This window comes from Chiloscyllium punctatum, chromosome 44 (genome assembly GCF_047496795.1).
Source record: "Chiloscyllium punctatum isolate Juve2018m chromosome 44, sChiPun1.3, whole genome shotgun sequence".
Classification (NCBI taxonomy): domain Eukaryota; kingdom Metazoa; phylum Chordata; class Chondrichthyes; order Orectolobiformes; family Hemiscylliidae; genus Chiloscyllium; species Chiloscyllium punctatum.
In genome coordinates this window covers 12,464,695-12,481,897 of record NC_092782.1, presented here as the reverse complement: position 1 = coordinate 12,481,897, position 17,203 = coordinate 12,464,695, and the positions used below count along the sequence as shown (strand labels likewise).

Below are 17,203 nucleotides of genomic sequence, written 5' to 3'. Positions count from 1 at the left end.
CAAGATGGGTTTAACACACATCTCCTCCTGATTCACACTACCCTGACACATGTTTACTGGGTAGTTTACTGACCCACTGTGCTGCCGCCTAGTCTCCTGAACGGGGAGCGGACTTGGCAAATGCTCGCTCTGTCAATCCCATTGAAGTGAAGCAATGGCAGGGAGAGGCTTCAGCAATGCTGCAGCTCCCTTGTGGACAAGTGTGTGTGTGTGTCTTCTCGGAAACAAATCCTGAGAGGCAGAGAGGGGAGCAAGGCAGGCAGAGCGAGGGAAAAAGAAACTTCAGAAAACTCAGAGTCCCAGAAGACAGGCATTGGATTAGTCATCCGAATAATCAATTATCTGAACGAAATACTGCCCACCCATCTCGTTCAGATAATCGAGGTTTATCAGTATATTTTTCCTTTAGTAATTCCTGGTCAAATGAGGAATAAACAAGTGCTGTTATCTGCATTTTGAGTCCAAACCAATTTAGCAGTGATGTCTTCCTGGCTGTAAGTACAACATGACCCAATTCGCATTTGTATAGGACATTTCATTTGGTTAACAATGCTGTGAAATGCCTTGATGTTTATCAAACAAAATTTAACATCTAGTCATGTAAACAGTACAGAATGTCTTCGAGGAGAAGGGAGCTTTATGGATGGGGTTCCAGGATTTGGCACCCATGAATGGTGGGTGCAAAGAGGCAGAGTTCAAAGAATGCAAAGTACATTAAGAGTAGTGTGGCAGGAACAATTAAAGTGGGGTCAAGCCATATTGATATTTGAACACAAGTTTGAGAATTTTGAAATTGGAAACCTTGCCAAACTGAGAGCCAGCAAGTACAGGAGCGATGGGGAAATTGGATCTAAAGCAAACTATGATTTGGATAATAGAGTTTTGGCTGAGCTGTAGCTTTCAGAGAAGTGGATGGTGGAAAGCAATCCAATAGATAATTATAATCATTGAAGTTGGTGCTCTTAGATCTACTGTCAGAAAATTATGATCTGTGTATTTTGAACAGAGTGCTTCTCCTACCTCCATCCCTGTTTTTGTTACCTCAAGTCTTCCAATGCATTCCTGATATGTCTCCTACATTGTACAAACCTTAAGTTTGAGCTCATCCAAATCTTTGCTGTACCTTGTGCCAGTTGTATTCACTTATACTCTTTCTGCTTGTTGCCCTACATTGGCTCTGGTTTAAGGAATGTCTTGACATTTGTGATGAAGGGCTCATGCCCAAAATGTCAACTCCCCTGCTCTTCGGATGCTGTCTGACCTGCTGTACTTTTCCAGCGCCACTGCATCTGCAGTCCTCAATTCTCCTTTAAAATTCTCATCCTTGTTTTCAAATAATTTGATGGCTCTGCTCTTTCCTATCTAATTAATTTCTTCTAGACCTACAGTCCTCTGAGATCTCTGTACTCCTGTAATTCTGAACTCCTGCATATCTGTGATTTTAATCCCTTTCCCATTTGCTGGTCACCTTTTTAGTTGCCTGATTCCCAAGCTCTGGAATACCTTCTCTAAATCTCCCCACCTCTCTACTTTCTTCCTTCAGATTATTCTTTAAATCTAAATAATCTATGGTTTTAAAAAAAAGCCCTTGACTTTTGGCAAAAGTGTCATTCATTTTGATAACATCTCAATTCATTTATTCATTAAAACGTTACTTGCAAATGCTGCACAAGGTTGAGGTCAAAGATTTGCAACTGGTCGGTATGACCCTTGCCAATAGAGCAGCCCTTCCCTTGACACCTGAGCAGCATTGAAAGTGCAGGTTCTGCTCAGGCTGCTACATGCTCTCCTGGATTGGGGAAGCTCCCTAAAGTGGAAGCACATCCCGAATAGACCATATGAGAGTGGGCTGAAGTTCAATGCCAATTTGGAGTTTTGTGGGAACGCCATGTTGATGGGCTGTTATGTTTGGCTGGCATCTGCTGAGCATGTCAAAGCTGATCAGTCTGGAACTAAATGCCAATTCCTGAAAGATTGGGTGCTCCATGACCAGTTTAGCATTCACTGAACTGGATAAAGAATCTTCACTGAGATGGGTTATTATCTGGTATGTGAAGGACCGTGCTAAGAAGCATAGTTAAATTCTGTGAATTTTGTGACTGTTTCTTGACATTGGACCAAATGGCGAGATAGTTGATCAGTTTTTCGGTATTTCTTAATGATGGCTCCCCCACTACCTTATAGCTATAAGTAACCCCCTTGAAAACTTTACCAATCAAAGATCAACCCCTAACTTTTTGTTGAGTAAATTTGGTCTGAAAAGTTTGTTTTTTATACAGCGTGTATATGATGCAACTTTGACCAAGCTTTTGGCTATCCGACCTAATACAGTATCTCCTCAGATTGCTCGGTATTATGCTTTGTTTTGTAATACCTTTTATGAAACAATTCTGGATACCAACTTGCATTAAAGGAGTTATGTGAATAGAAGTTATTCCAGAAGTTAAAGTTTGTCAAATGAGGAAACTTGGCTTATGAATGGACCTGCTAGCAGTTCTTTCAGTATTTTCTTCTAATTTCACAGATTCGTCAAAAGCCAGCAAGTTTTGAAGCCTGCATTGAAGATATAGTCCGAATGATCAATGGACGTTACAAAGGGAAATCCGGTATTTTATTTTCACATTGAATTTCAACCATGAAAACCTTCTAGCTATAATCTCCTGTCAAGTCTCCATCAATGGAGTTGGAACAAAAAATGTTGCCATCTCATTGTTTTTTTTAAAATCTGTGTATTTGCCTGTTGATGTGCGAAGATGTACACACTTGTGAAGGGAATTGTCCATCGTTTTTCCATTCCTTTACATTTCTTTGCTTGATAACTTTGTCTTATTAACATTTTGATCATTTCAGAGTTGACAAATCTATTTCCATTTGTCCCAGTTGTTGGGACATTGGACTTGTTTGCTGCTGTGTAATTTTTAACCTTGATGTGTGACTCTTTTTAACCTATAATTTGCATCAGAGACAAACTAAGCTTTACATTTTCTGCTGTGCCGTTTCCTAAGAAGGTTCACATTGTTTTGAGAGTCATAAGAGCAAATATCAAAAACCGGAGAATGAGCAACAAAATATTCCGTTTAATTGTGTTGTTTTTTTATTCTTTCTGGCACTTTGCTGATCATAAACCATAGACTTGGACAGTAATTGGTTGGGTTGGGGTTTATCCTGCCTTTTATGGACAGGACATACCTGGACAATTTTCCATTTTGCTGGGTGGATAGTGGCATTTTACTGGAATATCTTGGCTAGGAACTTGACTACATTTGGAACACAGGTCTTCAGTATTGTAACCAGAATGTTGTTAGGCCTCGTAGCCTCTGTACCATATGGTACCTTCAGCTGTTTCTTGATGTCACATGGAGTGAATGAATTGACTGAAACCTGGAATTTGGGGAACTCCAAAAGGAGGTTAAGATGCATCAACTACTTGACATTTTGGACTGAAGGTTGCAAATGCTTCAATACTTGTCTTTTGTACTGATGTGCTTGGGAAGTGCAGTGCCTTCCCTTCCTGCTAATTGTTTAATTTGTCCATCCCATTCAAAGCTAGATGTTGTTGGACAGTAGAATCTTTGATCTAATCGGTTGAATCATTTTGATGCATTGCTCACTGCTTTTATTAATACAGGTAATCCTGTGTTGCAGCTTATCAGGTTGACACTTCATTTTTAGGTATGCCTGGTGCTGTTCCTGGTATGCCCTCTTGCAGTCTCTATTGAATCAGGTATCATCCCCTAACTTAATGTAAAGGTAAAATAGTGATGTGTCTGGGCATACAGTTAGAGATTATGGCTGAATACAGCTCTGCAGGTAGCCCACAGCACCTACAGGTGCTCAGTTTGAGTTGTTGGATCTGTTCAGTCTTCTTATTCTACGAAGGTTGTAGGGTTACATAATGTGATGTAGGGTATCCCTAATGTGAAGACAAAAGTTTGTCCGCCCAAGCACTGGTTAGTGCTCCTACGACTGATATGGACAAATGCATTTGTGACTTGTATCCTCTATCACTGATATTGATTTGTGTTATAATGGTAATGTTGGACAAGTCTAGTCTCAAAGGGAAATTTTGATTGGTAGACTACAAGTTTTCTTTTGCTTAGTGGGGGATGGGGAGGGAGGTGCAGGTGTTGGTAGAAACCTGGTCAGATCTTAGACCACCCAAAGTGCAGCAAGGGAACAGGCCTTTCAGCTCACTATGTCTGTGCTGACCATGATTCTCTCCTAAACTAATCCCATCTATGTGCACATGGTTCTTATCTCTCCATTACCTGCCTGTTCATGTGTCTGTGTAAATGCTTCTTAAACTTTGCTATCCTCTCTGCTTTTCCTACCTCCCCAGCAGCACTTTCCATGCGCCTACTACCCTCTGTGTAAAAAATACTTTTCTTGCACATCTCCTTTTTAAACTTGCCCCCATCACCTTAAACTTCTGCCCTCCAGCATTTGACATTGCCAATCTGGGAAAGAGACTCTGACAATCCATCCTATCCATTATATTCCATCATTTAATGTACATCTATCAGGTCTTCCCTCAGCCTCTGACACTCTCGTGAAAACAACCCAAGTTTGTCTAACTTCTCCTTATAGCTAATATATTCCAATCCAGACCACAGCATGGTAAACCTCTTCTGCACTCTATCCAAAACTACCTCATCCTTCCGAAAGTGTGGTGATCAGAATTGCACACAGTACTCTCAAGTGTGGCCTGACCAAAGTCCTATATGTTTCAACAAGACTTACAAATCTTTCTACTCAGTGCCTTAACTGATGAAGGCAAGCATGCCGTATGCCTCCTTTAGCAGTTTATCTACTCTTGTTGCTACTTTAAGGGTGCTATGGCTTTGGACACTAAGATCATTCTGTATATTAGTGCTTCTAAGAGTCCTGCCATTTACATTATACTTTCCTCTTGCATTTGACCTCCCAAAATGAATCACCTCACACTTGTCAGAATTAAAGTCCATCTGCCATTTCTCCGCCAACTTTCCAGCTGATCAATATCCTGCTGCATCCATTGATATTTTTCCTCACTATCCACAATGCCATCAATTTTCATGTCATGTACAAACTTGCTAATCAGACCACTGATATTTTCATCCAAATCATTTATATCTATTACAAACAACAGTGTTCCCAACACTGATTCCTTGTGTGACACCATTGGTCACAGACCTCCAGTCAGAAAAACACCTCTCCACAACCACCTTCTGTCTTTTTATGGCCAAGCCAATTTTGTATCCAACATCCCAAATCACCATGCATTTCATGTGATTTGATCATTTGGATAAGCTTACCATGAGCTCCTTGTCAAATGCTTTAGTAAGTCAGTGTAGACAACATCCACTGCCTTACCCTCATCAATCATCTTCATCACTTCCTCAAAAAACTCAATCAGGTTTATGAGACAAGACCTCCCCGATTAAAGCCATGCTATCACTAATACGTTCATTCTTCTCCACGTATAACTAAATCCTGTTTCTAAGAATCTTTTCCAGTAATTTCCCTGTCGCTGATGTAAGCATCACTGGCCTATAATTTTCTAAATTGTCCCTATTGTCCTTATTAAGCAAAGAAAAAATATTGCCTATTCTCTGGTGTTCTGAGACCTCACCTGTGCCTTAAGAGGATACAAAGATCTCTGTCAACGCTCCAGCAGTTTCCTCCTTTGCCTCCTTCAGTATCCTGGGATAAATTCCATCAGGCACTGGGGACTTATCTACCTTAATATGTTTCAAGGCACCCAGCATCATCACCTCTTTAATATCAAAATATCCCAAATTATCGGCAACCCCCTCTCTAATCTTACCATCATCAGCATCTTTCTCCTTGGTGAATACTGATGCAAAATATTCACTGAGGACCTTACCCATTTCCTCTGGTTCCATGCATAAATTCTCTCCTTTGTTCTTGAATGGACCTGCCCTTTCCCTAGTTACCCTTTGGTCCTAACATGCCTTGGGATTTTCCTTTAATTCTACCAGCTAAGGACATTTCATGCCTCCTTCTAGCCCTCGTCATTCTTGTTTAAGTTCTTTTATGCTTTTTATATTCCTCGACGGCTTTGTTAGATTTTAGTTTCCTAAACCTTATATATGCTTCCTTTATCTAAACTAAACTTACGAACTAAACTTAGAGCATCTCCCATCATCCAAGCTTGTTGAATCTTGCCATCCTTGTCTTTCATCCTCACAGCAGCATGCTTGTCTTGAACTCTGGTCAGTTGGCTTTTAAATGACTCACAGATATCAGATATGGATTTAGCCTTGGCCAATTTAGCACTTCCACCCAAGGATCAGTCACCCTTTTCCATAATTATCTTAAAGCTTACGGAATTATGATTCACAGAACTGAAAACCAAAATCCGTTTTCCTCTACTTTTGGAACCCAAGTTTTCCAATAATAATGATGATATATAATGAATCTCATTAACATTAGACACACTGAGAATTATGTTTGTGTTTTTCTGGCTATTTGGCAGAAATGCGATATTTCAAATTATAGAAACCATTTCATCCATTTTATGGTCTCTGTATTGCACAATTAAAGTATGTTACAACTAGTGTGTAGTGCAGTTTGCATTGTAATTTTGATTCTCTGAATCTTTTTTTCCACCAGGAATAATCTATTGCCTTTCTCAGAAAGATACTGAGCAGGTCACCAGTAGTCTGCAAAAACTCGGCATTGCAGCTGGGTGTTACCATGCCAACATGGAGGCTGCTGCGAAGACTAAAGTTCATAAGGACTGGACTTTAAACAAAATAAAGGTCAGGTAAAATTAGTGTGATGGAGAACAGCTTTTCATGGTCTTCATGTTTTTTTTTAATATGGTTCTTTACTGGAATAAAAGAACAACTAAGCGTTCATGAACACAGGACTACTCAAGTGCTTCATAGCCAATCAAGTACTTTTGAAGTGTAGTCATTTATAATGTAGGGAATGTGGCATTCAATCTGCACACAGCAAGGTCCCACAAACGAATACAATGGCTTAATCCTTTGGGCTGTTTTGCTTTGTAATTTTGGTTTCAGGATAAATACTGCCCAAGATGCTGATAAACATGCCTCCTCTTTGAAATAGCACTACAAAGTATTTCACATTCATCTTCGTTGCCTGCTCCTGGCCCGTACTCCTACAAATCATTCCTATTCATAGACTTAAGTGTCTTTTAAATGCTGTAAGAGTGCCCAAATCCACACTTCCTCAGGAAGTTCATTCCATACTAAAAACAAATTGCCCCTCATGTCTTTTCTAAACCTCTCTCCTTTCACCTCAAAAATAACGCCCCCTAGTTTAGAAGTCTCCTACCTACCATTAAATCTATCACACCCCTTATGATTTTATAAACTTCAATAAGGTCAGCTCTCAACCTCCTGTACTCTAGTGGGGAAAAAAAGTCTCTGCCTATCCAGCCTTTGTTAATTCAAAACTTTCATACCCAGCAACCTCTAGGTAAACCCTCTCTAGTTTAAGAGCCTGAGTTTTATATCTCATCTGAAAGGTGGCAGAGCAACAGTGCAGTGTCAGTGAACACCTAAATGTCTGATTTGGAAGAACAAGTGCTACTACTGAGCCCTGACTGAGAGAATGAGCTTGTGTGCAAACTTAATTTGCACTGCCTGCTGAAAACTTTTCCCAAACCTCTGTGGTTGCTGCTATCAATCACTGTCAACTTGGTTAGTCACGTGTATGAATCCTCCTTCCATTAATGGGAATGCATAGCCTTTAGTTATTGGTTAAATTAGGGACATTTCCTAACTCTGTATTGCAGTTTAAGCCTAAGTGTTGCTCTGTACAAAGGTGCTCACATGCGCAAACCTGCACTGGACTCTTCCCACAAAATGTCATGTTTAAAAGTAAAACACTTTTCAGTAACAGTCATTGAATAGAGATATGTTTTTGTGCATTTTCCTACTAGCAAGAGAGATGCAGTAAGTGACATATTGGTAAGTTAATCGGAGTAATTTCCATGTTCAGTGCTTAGGCAGTATACATGCAGAACAGCTGATAGCCAGTCCGATTATCTGTTCAACTGTATTTTTAAATAAAGGGTGAGTTCTACAATATGTGGATAGTCTCAGATTGTCCAGATTACTCTCGAAGTAGTGAATGTGAAAATAATCCCTTCTATCATGGCAAATAATCTGTAGAACAGACTCAAATAGCATAAATATTGTAGTTATTCCTCTATATCTATTTACCATCTTGTTTACAGAGAAAATATCAAAAAAGCTCTAACATATCCAATATATTTTCAGTATCCCAAATACAATCATACAGGTACACCTGAAGTTTTGTAATCTCCCTCTACGCACACAAAAAAGCATAGACCTACTTGGAGAAAATGTTCTATCCGACCCTGCTTAGGAGATTGTCCAGACTCTGATTGTATATTAAAGGATTCATTTCCTCTTCTCTTCCAAAGGCTTAACTTTATTTCAGCAACAATGCTAAATGAAATTGCAACAAACGTCCACTTGTATTCCAATGCAAGCATCATTAATCTGCAATCCTTTCTGTACATATAACAATGACCTGTACTAAAAATGTACCTTGCAATTCTATTTAACAGGAGTATTTAATTCCATGTATTGTCCATGATGCAACCTGTTGTGGGAGGGAATTGAATGACTATGGAGCAGTGCTTTTCTGTTATTTTATATTGGTGAAAAATGGCATCCCTATTTATATTAAGCATGGTGTACAGGTAAATGCAAATAACAGAATTTGTCTGCAGTTTTGAATTCAAGTACTTACCATCGGTGATTTTTGCAGGATAGGGAAGAGGGAAGCCAACTCTCTTGAATTACAAAGTACAATGATGCACTGTTGAATGGGCTGGTTCTGATTGTCAAATGTTACGTTTTTCAGGTTGTTGTGGCAACAGTGGCATTTGGCATGGGTATTGATAAAGCTGATGTGCGATTCGTGATCCATCAGACTCTCAGCAAATCAATGGAGAATTACTACCAAGAGAGTGGACGGGCAGGTGAAGTATCAAAAGACTTGTGGATTTAGGACAATCACAAAGCAACCAAAAATAACAGTGAAATTATCCATTGTGTTCACTTTTAAGTATCTTTCATGGAAACATAAAACCTATCACTAACAAAGACTATTTTTAGCTCTTTCTTTCTCTCCCTGTTCTACAACATATGTCCTCGCTTTTCAAATATTTATCCAATTGCCACTTGAATGATATACTTTTTTTCCCAAAATCATTTAATGTTCTAATAACCACCTTTTGCGAAAAATAAGTCCTCTAATTATCCCATTTACTTTCGGATGTTAATCCAAAAACATTTGCCCTCTTGTCAACTAAAGATTTTAGTAATCTGGGTTAGATTGTGGAGAGGACTATAATATGTTCATAAACTCAGTAGTTTAAAGGCACTGTATAATATACAACTGAAGTAACTAATGCCTTTGGAATTAACAATATGATAAATGTAAAATATGAACAAATGAATGTTCTTTGGCCCATGATCATCTTCAAAATTACATGTTTGATTTCCTCGTAATGAGTTCCTTTGTTATTTAAATTATAGATTAAATATAAAGTCATATTCAAATACAGTTGCAATTACATACATTATTATCAGCAGCTGCTAACACTGGGCAAATGTTGCTGCCCATTTATATTGCAAGAGATCAGAATTACAAAGTTGCTGCTTACAATGTTAGAATTGCATTGAGTATTCCAGGAAAGTCAGCAGATACTGGTTTCAGAGGTTCTGTTGGTTGAGCCAAAGTTGGACCTTCAAATAGCTTCAATCAATTATTGTATCTGGTTAAAGGTTGATCAAGATGAGATTCTAGATGCGAGTACTAATAACTAGAGGACGCAGTTACTAAGTAAATTGCAATTTGTTTTATAGTACACTGGATACTTTCCTTTTTTTTGTGTTAGAATGCATCACTAACAGGAAGCAAATTGGTTGTGTTGTACAATCTGGCACCCTCTGGTTCTGGCAATCTGTGAACTGACATCCATAGTACTTCTGGTTTTCCAAAAAAGACCCATTTTACAGTGTGGCAAGCAGAGTGCTTAGCACTTCTGTAAATGGCAGCTTAAAGCAGACCAAGCAGAATTCTCCATTTAACTGCTGTAAAGACAATTTTCAACATTTAAGAGTTGAATAGACAGTTTAAAGTGCAGTAAGAAAGAGTTCCCAGCACTGATTATTTTTGAGCACAAGGTCATATCTGTCGTGATACAAGAGTGACTCATTGAAGAAAGACATTAGTCAGACCAGACCTCAAGATGGGCTCACAAGGGCAGGTGAAGAGAGTAGCCACCAGTCATGTTTGATAACACCATGGCCATTGAGAATTAATGTCATGCGTTTGCACAAAGGAAAGACCTTTGTACAAGTCAGTGCTTACATGATAGTGGAAGGAGGTGGGAGTAAAGGAATTAGTGACTTAAAAAGCAATTCTCTGAGCCAGCCTGAGGTTGCCAGATTGGGGAGGTCTAACATGCATTTTACATATTGTGAACTGCACCTGTGGAAGCATTTTCCAGCCCTGAGTCCTGTTTATTTTTTTCCTTTTTGTGCACTTGGTGACTTAGTGTGGTCTGACTTCTCTGCTACCTTTGAACAAGTTGCCAGATATCAGTATTGTTAAGATTCTCTGCTGAAAATGCCACATGTGAATGTTGTTTACTGTTCCCCTGAGATAGACCATGATGATCTTGCTGTTCCCTGGCTGGGATTAACTAACATAGACCAGATCACATTTCAACATAGGCAGCATTTTATGCAGTTAATTGAGCTAATGAGATGAAGACATCTTTTGATCAAAAGGATTCATTATAATCTCCTTTCTCCTCTTGTGTTTTCTAGGTCGAGATGACCTTAAAGCTGATTGTGTTTTGTATTATGGATTTATGGATATCTTCAGGCAAAGCACAATGGTGGTTATGGAGAATGTAGGACAGCAGAAACTGTATGAGATGTTGGCGTACTGTCAGGATTCACAAAGGTGCTTTTAGACTGTCATCAATTTACGGTTCTGTTGATTCTTGTTTGTTATTTTTAAGAATATATTTTCAACTTGTCTTAAAACTCAGGTGTTGAATCCTCATTTGGAAGATCCTTGTTGAAATCCAAATCCCTAATGTGTTTGGCATTGAAGCGTCTGGAAAAATTGCCATCTAGAAATCAAAGTACAAATTCTTCCAGTTCCCCTTTAGGGTGCCCTTGAGTGGGTTTTAATCTGATATCACAGTTGTTTAATTGGTGTCTTGTATTATCAGCAGTCGCAAATTATTCAGTTGTCCTTTATGTTCTTGATACTTTGATGTTTTGTTTTCTGATTCAGAGGTGTGTGACCAGGCTCTCTTCCTTGTGGGGATAAGGGACTCTTTTCAGGGTGACATGGTGGCTCAGTGGTTAGCACTGTTACCTCACAGTACCAGGGACCTGAGTTCAATTTCAGCCTTAGGTGACTGTCTGTGTGGAGTTTGCACATTCTCTATGTTTCTGTGTGGGCTTCCTTCAGGTGGTCCAGTTTCCTCCCACGGTCCAGAGATATGCAGGTTAGGTGAATTGGCCATGCTAAATTGCCCATAGTATCCAGCAATGTGCAGGCTAGGTGGATTGGCCATGGGAAAATGTAGGGAAGGGGTAGTGGGGGATGGGTCTAGGTGGGATGCTTTTCAAAGGGTTGGTATGGACAGTATGGGCTGAATGGCCTGCTTCTGCACTGTAGGGATTCTGTGATTTGTTGGGAGACTGAGTCAGACAGACAGAAACAGCAGTTTCACCAGCAGATTCCAGTCACAAACCCAGTTCCTCTGCATTGCCAGAGCAGCTTCCTGGTTCATTTTAATATCTGAGTTAATTGCTTCCAAGCTTGATAACTTCAGCTGATGACCTTCATCTCCAATATGTGAGACCCATCCGACAGGTATAAATTACATTGGAAAATGAGGATTTCTTCACGCCAGACTGGGTAAACTTGTCTCAGTAACTGTTAATAAAAAAAAATAAATCTCAGTTCAGACGCATTTTATTTAAATGTTGGTTTCATGAAGCTTGACTAATTGTGTAGTCAGCTGGTTGCCGTGGCTACTTTAAGTCAGTTTTTTTCCTTTTTAAAACTACTTTAGTCGATGAATCTCCCAAGTATTAAAATCAGATGATGGAATTTGAAAACCAGTAGCAGAAATTTTGACACTGTTGTGACAGTATTCTTGCACACTACATGATTGTACAGAATCAAAACTTGGAACTTTATAGTAATCTGTCATTGTGCTTTATTTCCAGGTGTAGACGTGTGCAGATAGCACAGTATTTTGATGAAGTTTGGGATTCGACAAAATGCAACAAAATGTGTGACAACTGCAACAGTGAAACATGTAAAGTACTTTTCTGAGTTTTCAGGTCTTGATTTGTGTTGTTAATATATTTCCTTTCTAAATTTATTTTCTTAAAACAAACTCCGATGTCCATGATACTTGAAACTAAATAGCTGAGGCAGTCAGCAGTGAAAGTTCACTGCTGGGTCACACAGGTATGCAGGTTTACTTCTCTCTTTTTTTTGTCCCTCTCCTCCTTTTTTCAAAAGTGCTGTTGTTTTGACCTTTTTTTCAAAGTTCCAAAACAATGCACAGCTTATAAAACAGTTAATTACTGCTCCAAACGTTCGAGGAAATCAGCTCCCGACACGGAAGATGCTTCAAACAAAAAAGCAGCACAGCCACAATTTTTTTCCATACTCCATCTTGGATTACCCAGAGACCTAAGGGACTTTTTCATATAGAGGGTGGTGCATGTATGAAATGAGCTACCAGAGAAAGTGGTGGAGACTGGTACAAATACAACATTTCAGGACTCATGCAGATGCCTTTTAATAGGAAGGTTTTAGAGGGATATGGGCCAAATGCTGGCAAATCAGACTAGATTTAGGATATTTTAGGATATTTATTTGGCATGGACAAGTTGGACTGAAGGAAACACATGCTGTGCAACTCACTTATTTCGTTAGGAACACCCAATGAGTTCATATGAACAAAAATCAACATTTACTATATAGATTAGACTCTCTACAGTGTGGAAACAGGCCCTTCGGCCCAACCAGTCCACACCGACCCTCTGAAGAGTAATCCACCCAGACCCATTTCCCTCTGACTAATGCACCTCACAGTATGGGCAGTTTAGCATGGCCAATTCACCTGACCTGCACGTCTTTGGACTGTGGGAGGAAACCGGAGCGCCTGGAGGAAACCCACGCAGACACGGGGAGAATGTGCAAACTCCACACAGACAGTCGCCCAAGGCTGGAATCCTGGTGCTGTGAGGCAGCAGTGCTAACCACTGAGCCACTGTTATTCTGAAACATTGCAGAAATAATTGTGCACTATTGTGTAGATTCCATAGTATTACCAAAACACAATTCTTGTTCAGAGAAATGGAATGAAGTTGCAAGTGTTAAGTTCAGAAAATAATTCTGAACACTTCCTGTGACATGGGCAATATGACCTGAGAAAATATTATCAGGGATTCAAGATCACTTAGTTAAAAGCAAAACTGAAGCATTAGTAATTTGGGCGTTTGTCACACACCAAAAATGTATTTTATAATAAACTATATAAACATTGGCATATCACAGTGCTTTAGTCATTATTTATACTTTATAAATAAAATAATTAGTATAGAGTTATTCTGTTCTATACTCAGCACCTAAGTTTCTCATTTCTATTGTTCTCAGTGATTTTCAGTTGCCAGTCAGTGATTGTGTTTCACACAACAATAATCGTGACTGCTAAAAATGACACGTACACATATAATAACGAAAACTGTCAGTAGGGTTAGATAGCTGGCAGGCAGGATTGCGACTCACCCCTGCGCATACTTGTATTATTGAAACATGTGGCACTTGGCTATATTTAACCAGCATCCTGTAACTGTAACCAGCCATGGAAGAGTTATTTCAAACTGAAAATGCTAGAAACACTCAAAAGGGACAAACTCAGCTAACGTTTCTCCACATAGAGAGGAGTGAACCTGTGGAATTCGCTACCACAGAAAGCAATTGAGTCCGACAGAGTGCATGGTTTCAAGAATGTGTTGGATGTAGCACTGGAGCTAAAGGGATTACTGGATATGGGGGAGAAAGCAGGAACAGGCTATTGATTTGGATGATTAGCTTTGATTATAATGAATGGCAATGCTGGCACAATAGGCAAAAAGCCCTGCTTGCTCCTATTTTCTGTGTAGAATGAAAAGCGGTCCTTTCTGATGCTGTGATGCACTTTTTGTTTTCCCTTGCAGCATATGAAAAGGTTGATGTCACAAGTTACTGTGCTGATCTGATCAAAATCCTGAAACAAGCTGAACAGCTCGGTGAAAAGCTCACCCCACTGAAATTAATTGAAGCTTGGAATGGAAAAGGTCCTTCCAAACTCCGGGTGGCTTCTGTAAGCCCTCCAAATCTCTCCAGGAGTGAAATGGAAGAACTAATTGTCCACCTTCTTCTGGAACAATACTTGAAGTAAGTACCATGATCCCTTGGTAAGCTTTCTCAAAAAGTGATTCTGTAGAGCCATGCACTGACAACATTGAAGATTTACAAGAATGAGACTATAGGTATGAAGCAAAAACTGCAGTTTTGTTACTGAAACAGAAAAGGGCAAGTGAGAGATCTAGAAGGCCCTGAAAATTATGAACAGTTTTGAGAGGTTAAATGATGAATAATTGTTTCCACAGATGAAAGCTAAGGGGAAAAAAAATGGCCTTGCGCAGTTAGAGTACTGTATTAATGTGTAGAATGCTTTATCATTGGCTGTCCTGTCAGACATTGTAACTTATTTAAACGAGATATTGGAAAATAAGAGTAAAGCAGAATATATGACCTGAAGATGGAAATAGGGTTGGATGGTTGACTGCTGTATATCGTATCAGGGGATCAAATGACCTCTTCCATAAATATGCTTAAATTTCTAAGCATCTTCAATGGACTTATTTTCTGAAATCGCCCATTTAAGATTAACTGAAATAAATTGTAATTCAATGCTCCAGTTCAGTATAATTGAATTGTTGTTTGACTTACAGAGAAGACTTCAGCTTTACTGCGTTTGCCACAATTGCATACTTGAAGGAAGCGCCCAGGGCAAACCTGCTGAACAATAAGAAGCATGTCATTTCAATGCGTATGAAATTGAGAAGTAACAAGGTAATAATGTAAGAATTAATATAAAACTAAATGGCCCAGGGATGGGGAAAAGTGGAAAGAGTGATCACAATGATAGAGAAAGAGGGGGAAAAATGTTGTCTGTATGTAGATACTGGCAAGACTCCTTTTTTTTTGTTTTAAACCATCCTAAGATACCCTGAAAGGTTGGTGGGATGTTCGCTGTGGCACCTGTGCTGATGATGTAACCAAATTGTAATACACAAGTCCCTGCCGTGACTATAAAGGGTTGATAATACGTCCCTAATCAGGTATGGGGAGGTTGTATTTCCTATGATATTTCTGCCTTATCAGTGGCATAGGGGAATGAAGTGCTCTGGATTTGCCACTATGGCAAGATGTAAATTGGACTGCAGCTTCTTGAGAAGGCAGCTCACCACAACCTTCTCAAGACTTGTTATTTATGGCAACAAATCATGGCCCAACTGACAAGGCTCACAATGGATGAATAAATAATTAAAGAAAACAATCCTATAGATTGTATGTGCAGTAACCTAATGGTATTGGATGGGGCAGTGATGGGTGTTGAATTCAAGGCATGGATGCCAGCAGCTCTACTGTTTTGTTCTACGTGATACATGTTGCAGCTGCACCATCGACACAAGTAATGGGTTCTCCATAACACTCCCGATGTACCCATAAAAGGCCTCTAATTGAAGGGATGATGTGCAAACTTAATGTTTGCTGTACATTTAACATCTAAGGAGTAGTCTCTTAAATTCTCAATGTCCAGTTATCAGTTATGATGTAAAGGTACTGGTTTTGGACACTTGGTATTGCTGTTTAATTGATTCAGTGATCAGGCATTTTGTACCTAGTTTTGGAGAGAAACTTGGGTTCATGTCAATAGAAGTAAAGAAAAATGTACTGAATAAAAACTGCAAGAATGGCAAATGCTGGAAACCAGAAACAAAAAGATAAATTGCTGGAAAAGCTCAGCAGGTCTGGCAGCATCTGTGGAGAGAAATCAGAGTTAATGTCCTGAGGGTCACTGGACAGCAAATGTTAACTCTGATTTCTCTGCACAGATGCTGCCAGACCTGTTGAACTTTTCCAGCAATTTCTGCTTTCGTAAACGAAAATTGTACTAGTTTGCTTAACGTTTGATTTAAGAAGGTCTAACACTCGTCTTCATCTGTAGTTGGATTCTTCTGCTGAGGAAGTGCCAGAAAAAGTCACAAGTGCTCCGCAGAAAGAGGCTGGGAATAAGCGTAAACAGACTTCTACTGCAGGCAAAGTAACCCCGAACAAGAAAAGCAAGGTGCCAGAGGATAACCCATTTATCCTGGACTGATTCGCCTCCACTTGAACAGTAAGAAATAGTTGACTCCATGCTTTTCCAACATTTCACCTCATCCATTGTTTGGTTAACAGATCCTATGCTACATTAAATCTTTAAAACTTAACATTTTAAATGCTGTCAAGGTCATGAAGGTAAAGCTATAATTTTGTATCAATGCCCTATCTCATAAGTGAACTCAAAACAGCGATACACCACTCTTAACTATAACCTGGTGTGATCTTGTGAATACTTCCTTGAAGATTTGGAAGAATAGAACGCAAAGTAAGTTAATTTCTCAAATGCTCATCCTAAGGCCTCCCCTCCCCTCCCAAATGTAGTTCAGTATGATATGCCAGGGAATTGCAATAACAAAGAAGTGAAGAGGACACTCGGTCCAGTGCGTACCTCCGCCTTGCTCAGATTATTATAGTTCCATAGCACTTCCTTGAAGCTTTTCCTCAGTAACTACAAATTCAAAAATATTCTTATTTAAGAGCTTGTATCTCACCAGGGCTAATTAATATTTAATAACCCTGCTGTGAAAACTCTACATATTTTGATAGCTGTGACAAATTTCAACACAGCATCTGATTCAATCCATTCTAAAAGAATCACCCAATGTTCCCAATATTGTTGGATCTTTGCAAGAAGTTCAGGATCTGTATCCATCGTTTTGCCAAAAACTAATCAGTTCTTCCTTGGGTCATATCCATCCTCTGCAGCAAA

General features: G+C 39.3%; 1 protein-coding gene across 8 annotated transcripts in view; it reads left to right on the top strand.

The window, feature by feature from the left end:
- recql (RecQ helicase-like) overlaps positions 1-17,203 on the top strand; it is a 46,944-nt gene that overhangs the window by 27,115 nt on the left and 2,626 nt on the right. For all 8 annotated transcript variants that reach the window (XM_072562245.1, XM_072562246.1, XM_072562250.1 and 5 more), the window contains 8 exons: positions 2,525-2,606; positions 6,616-6,764; positions 8,869-8,986; positions 10,845-10,983; positions 12,270-12,361; positions 14,277-14,496; positions 15,057-15,177; positions 16,337-16,507. In XM_072562245.1, the coding sequence (XP_072418346.1) occupies positions 2,525-2,606; positions 6,616-6,764; positions 8,869-8,986; positions 10,845-10,983; positions 12,270-12,361; positions 14,277-14,496; positions 15,057-15,177; positions 16,337-16,489 (1,074 nt within the window). In that variant the 3' untranslated portion in view covers positions 16,490-16,507. The remainder of the gene's footprint in view (positions 1-2,524; positions 2,607-6,615; positions 6,765-8,868; positions 8,987-10,844; positions 10,984-12,269; positions 12,362-14,276; positions 14,497-15,056; positions 15,178-16,336; positions 16,508-17,203) is intronic.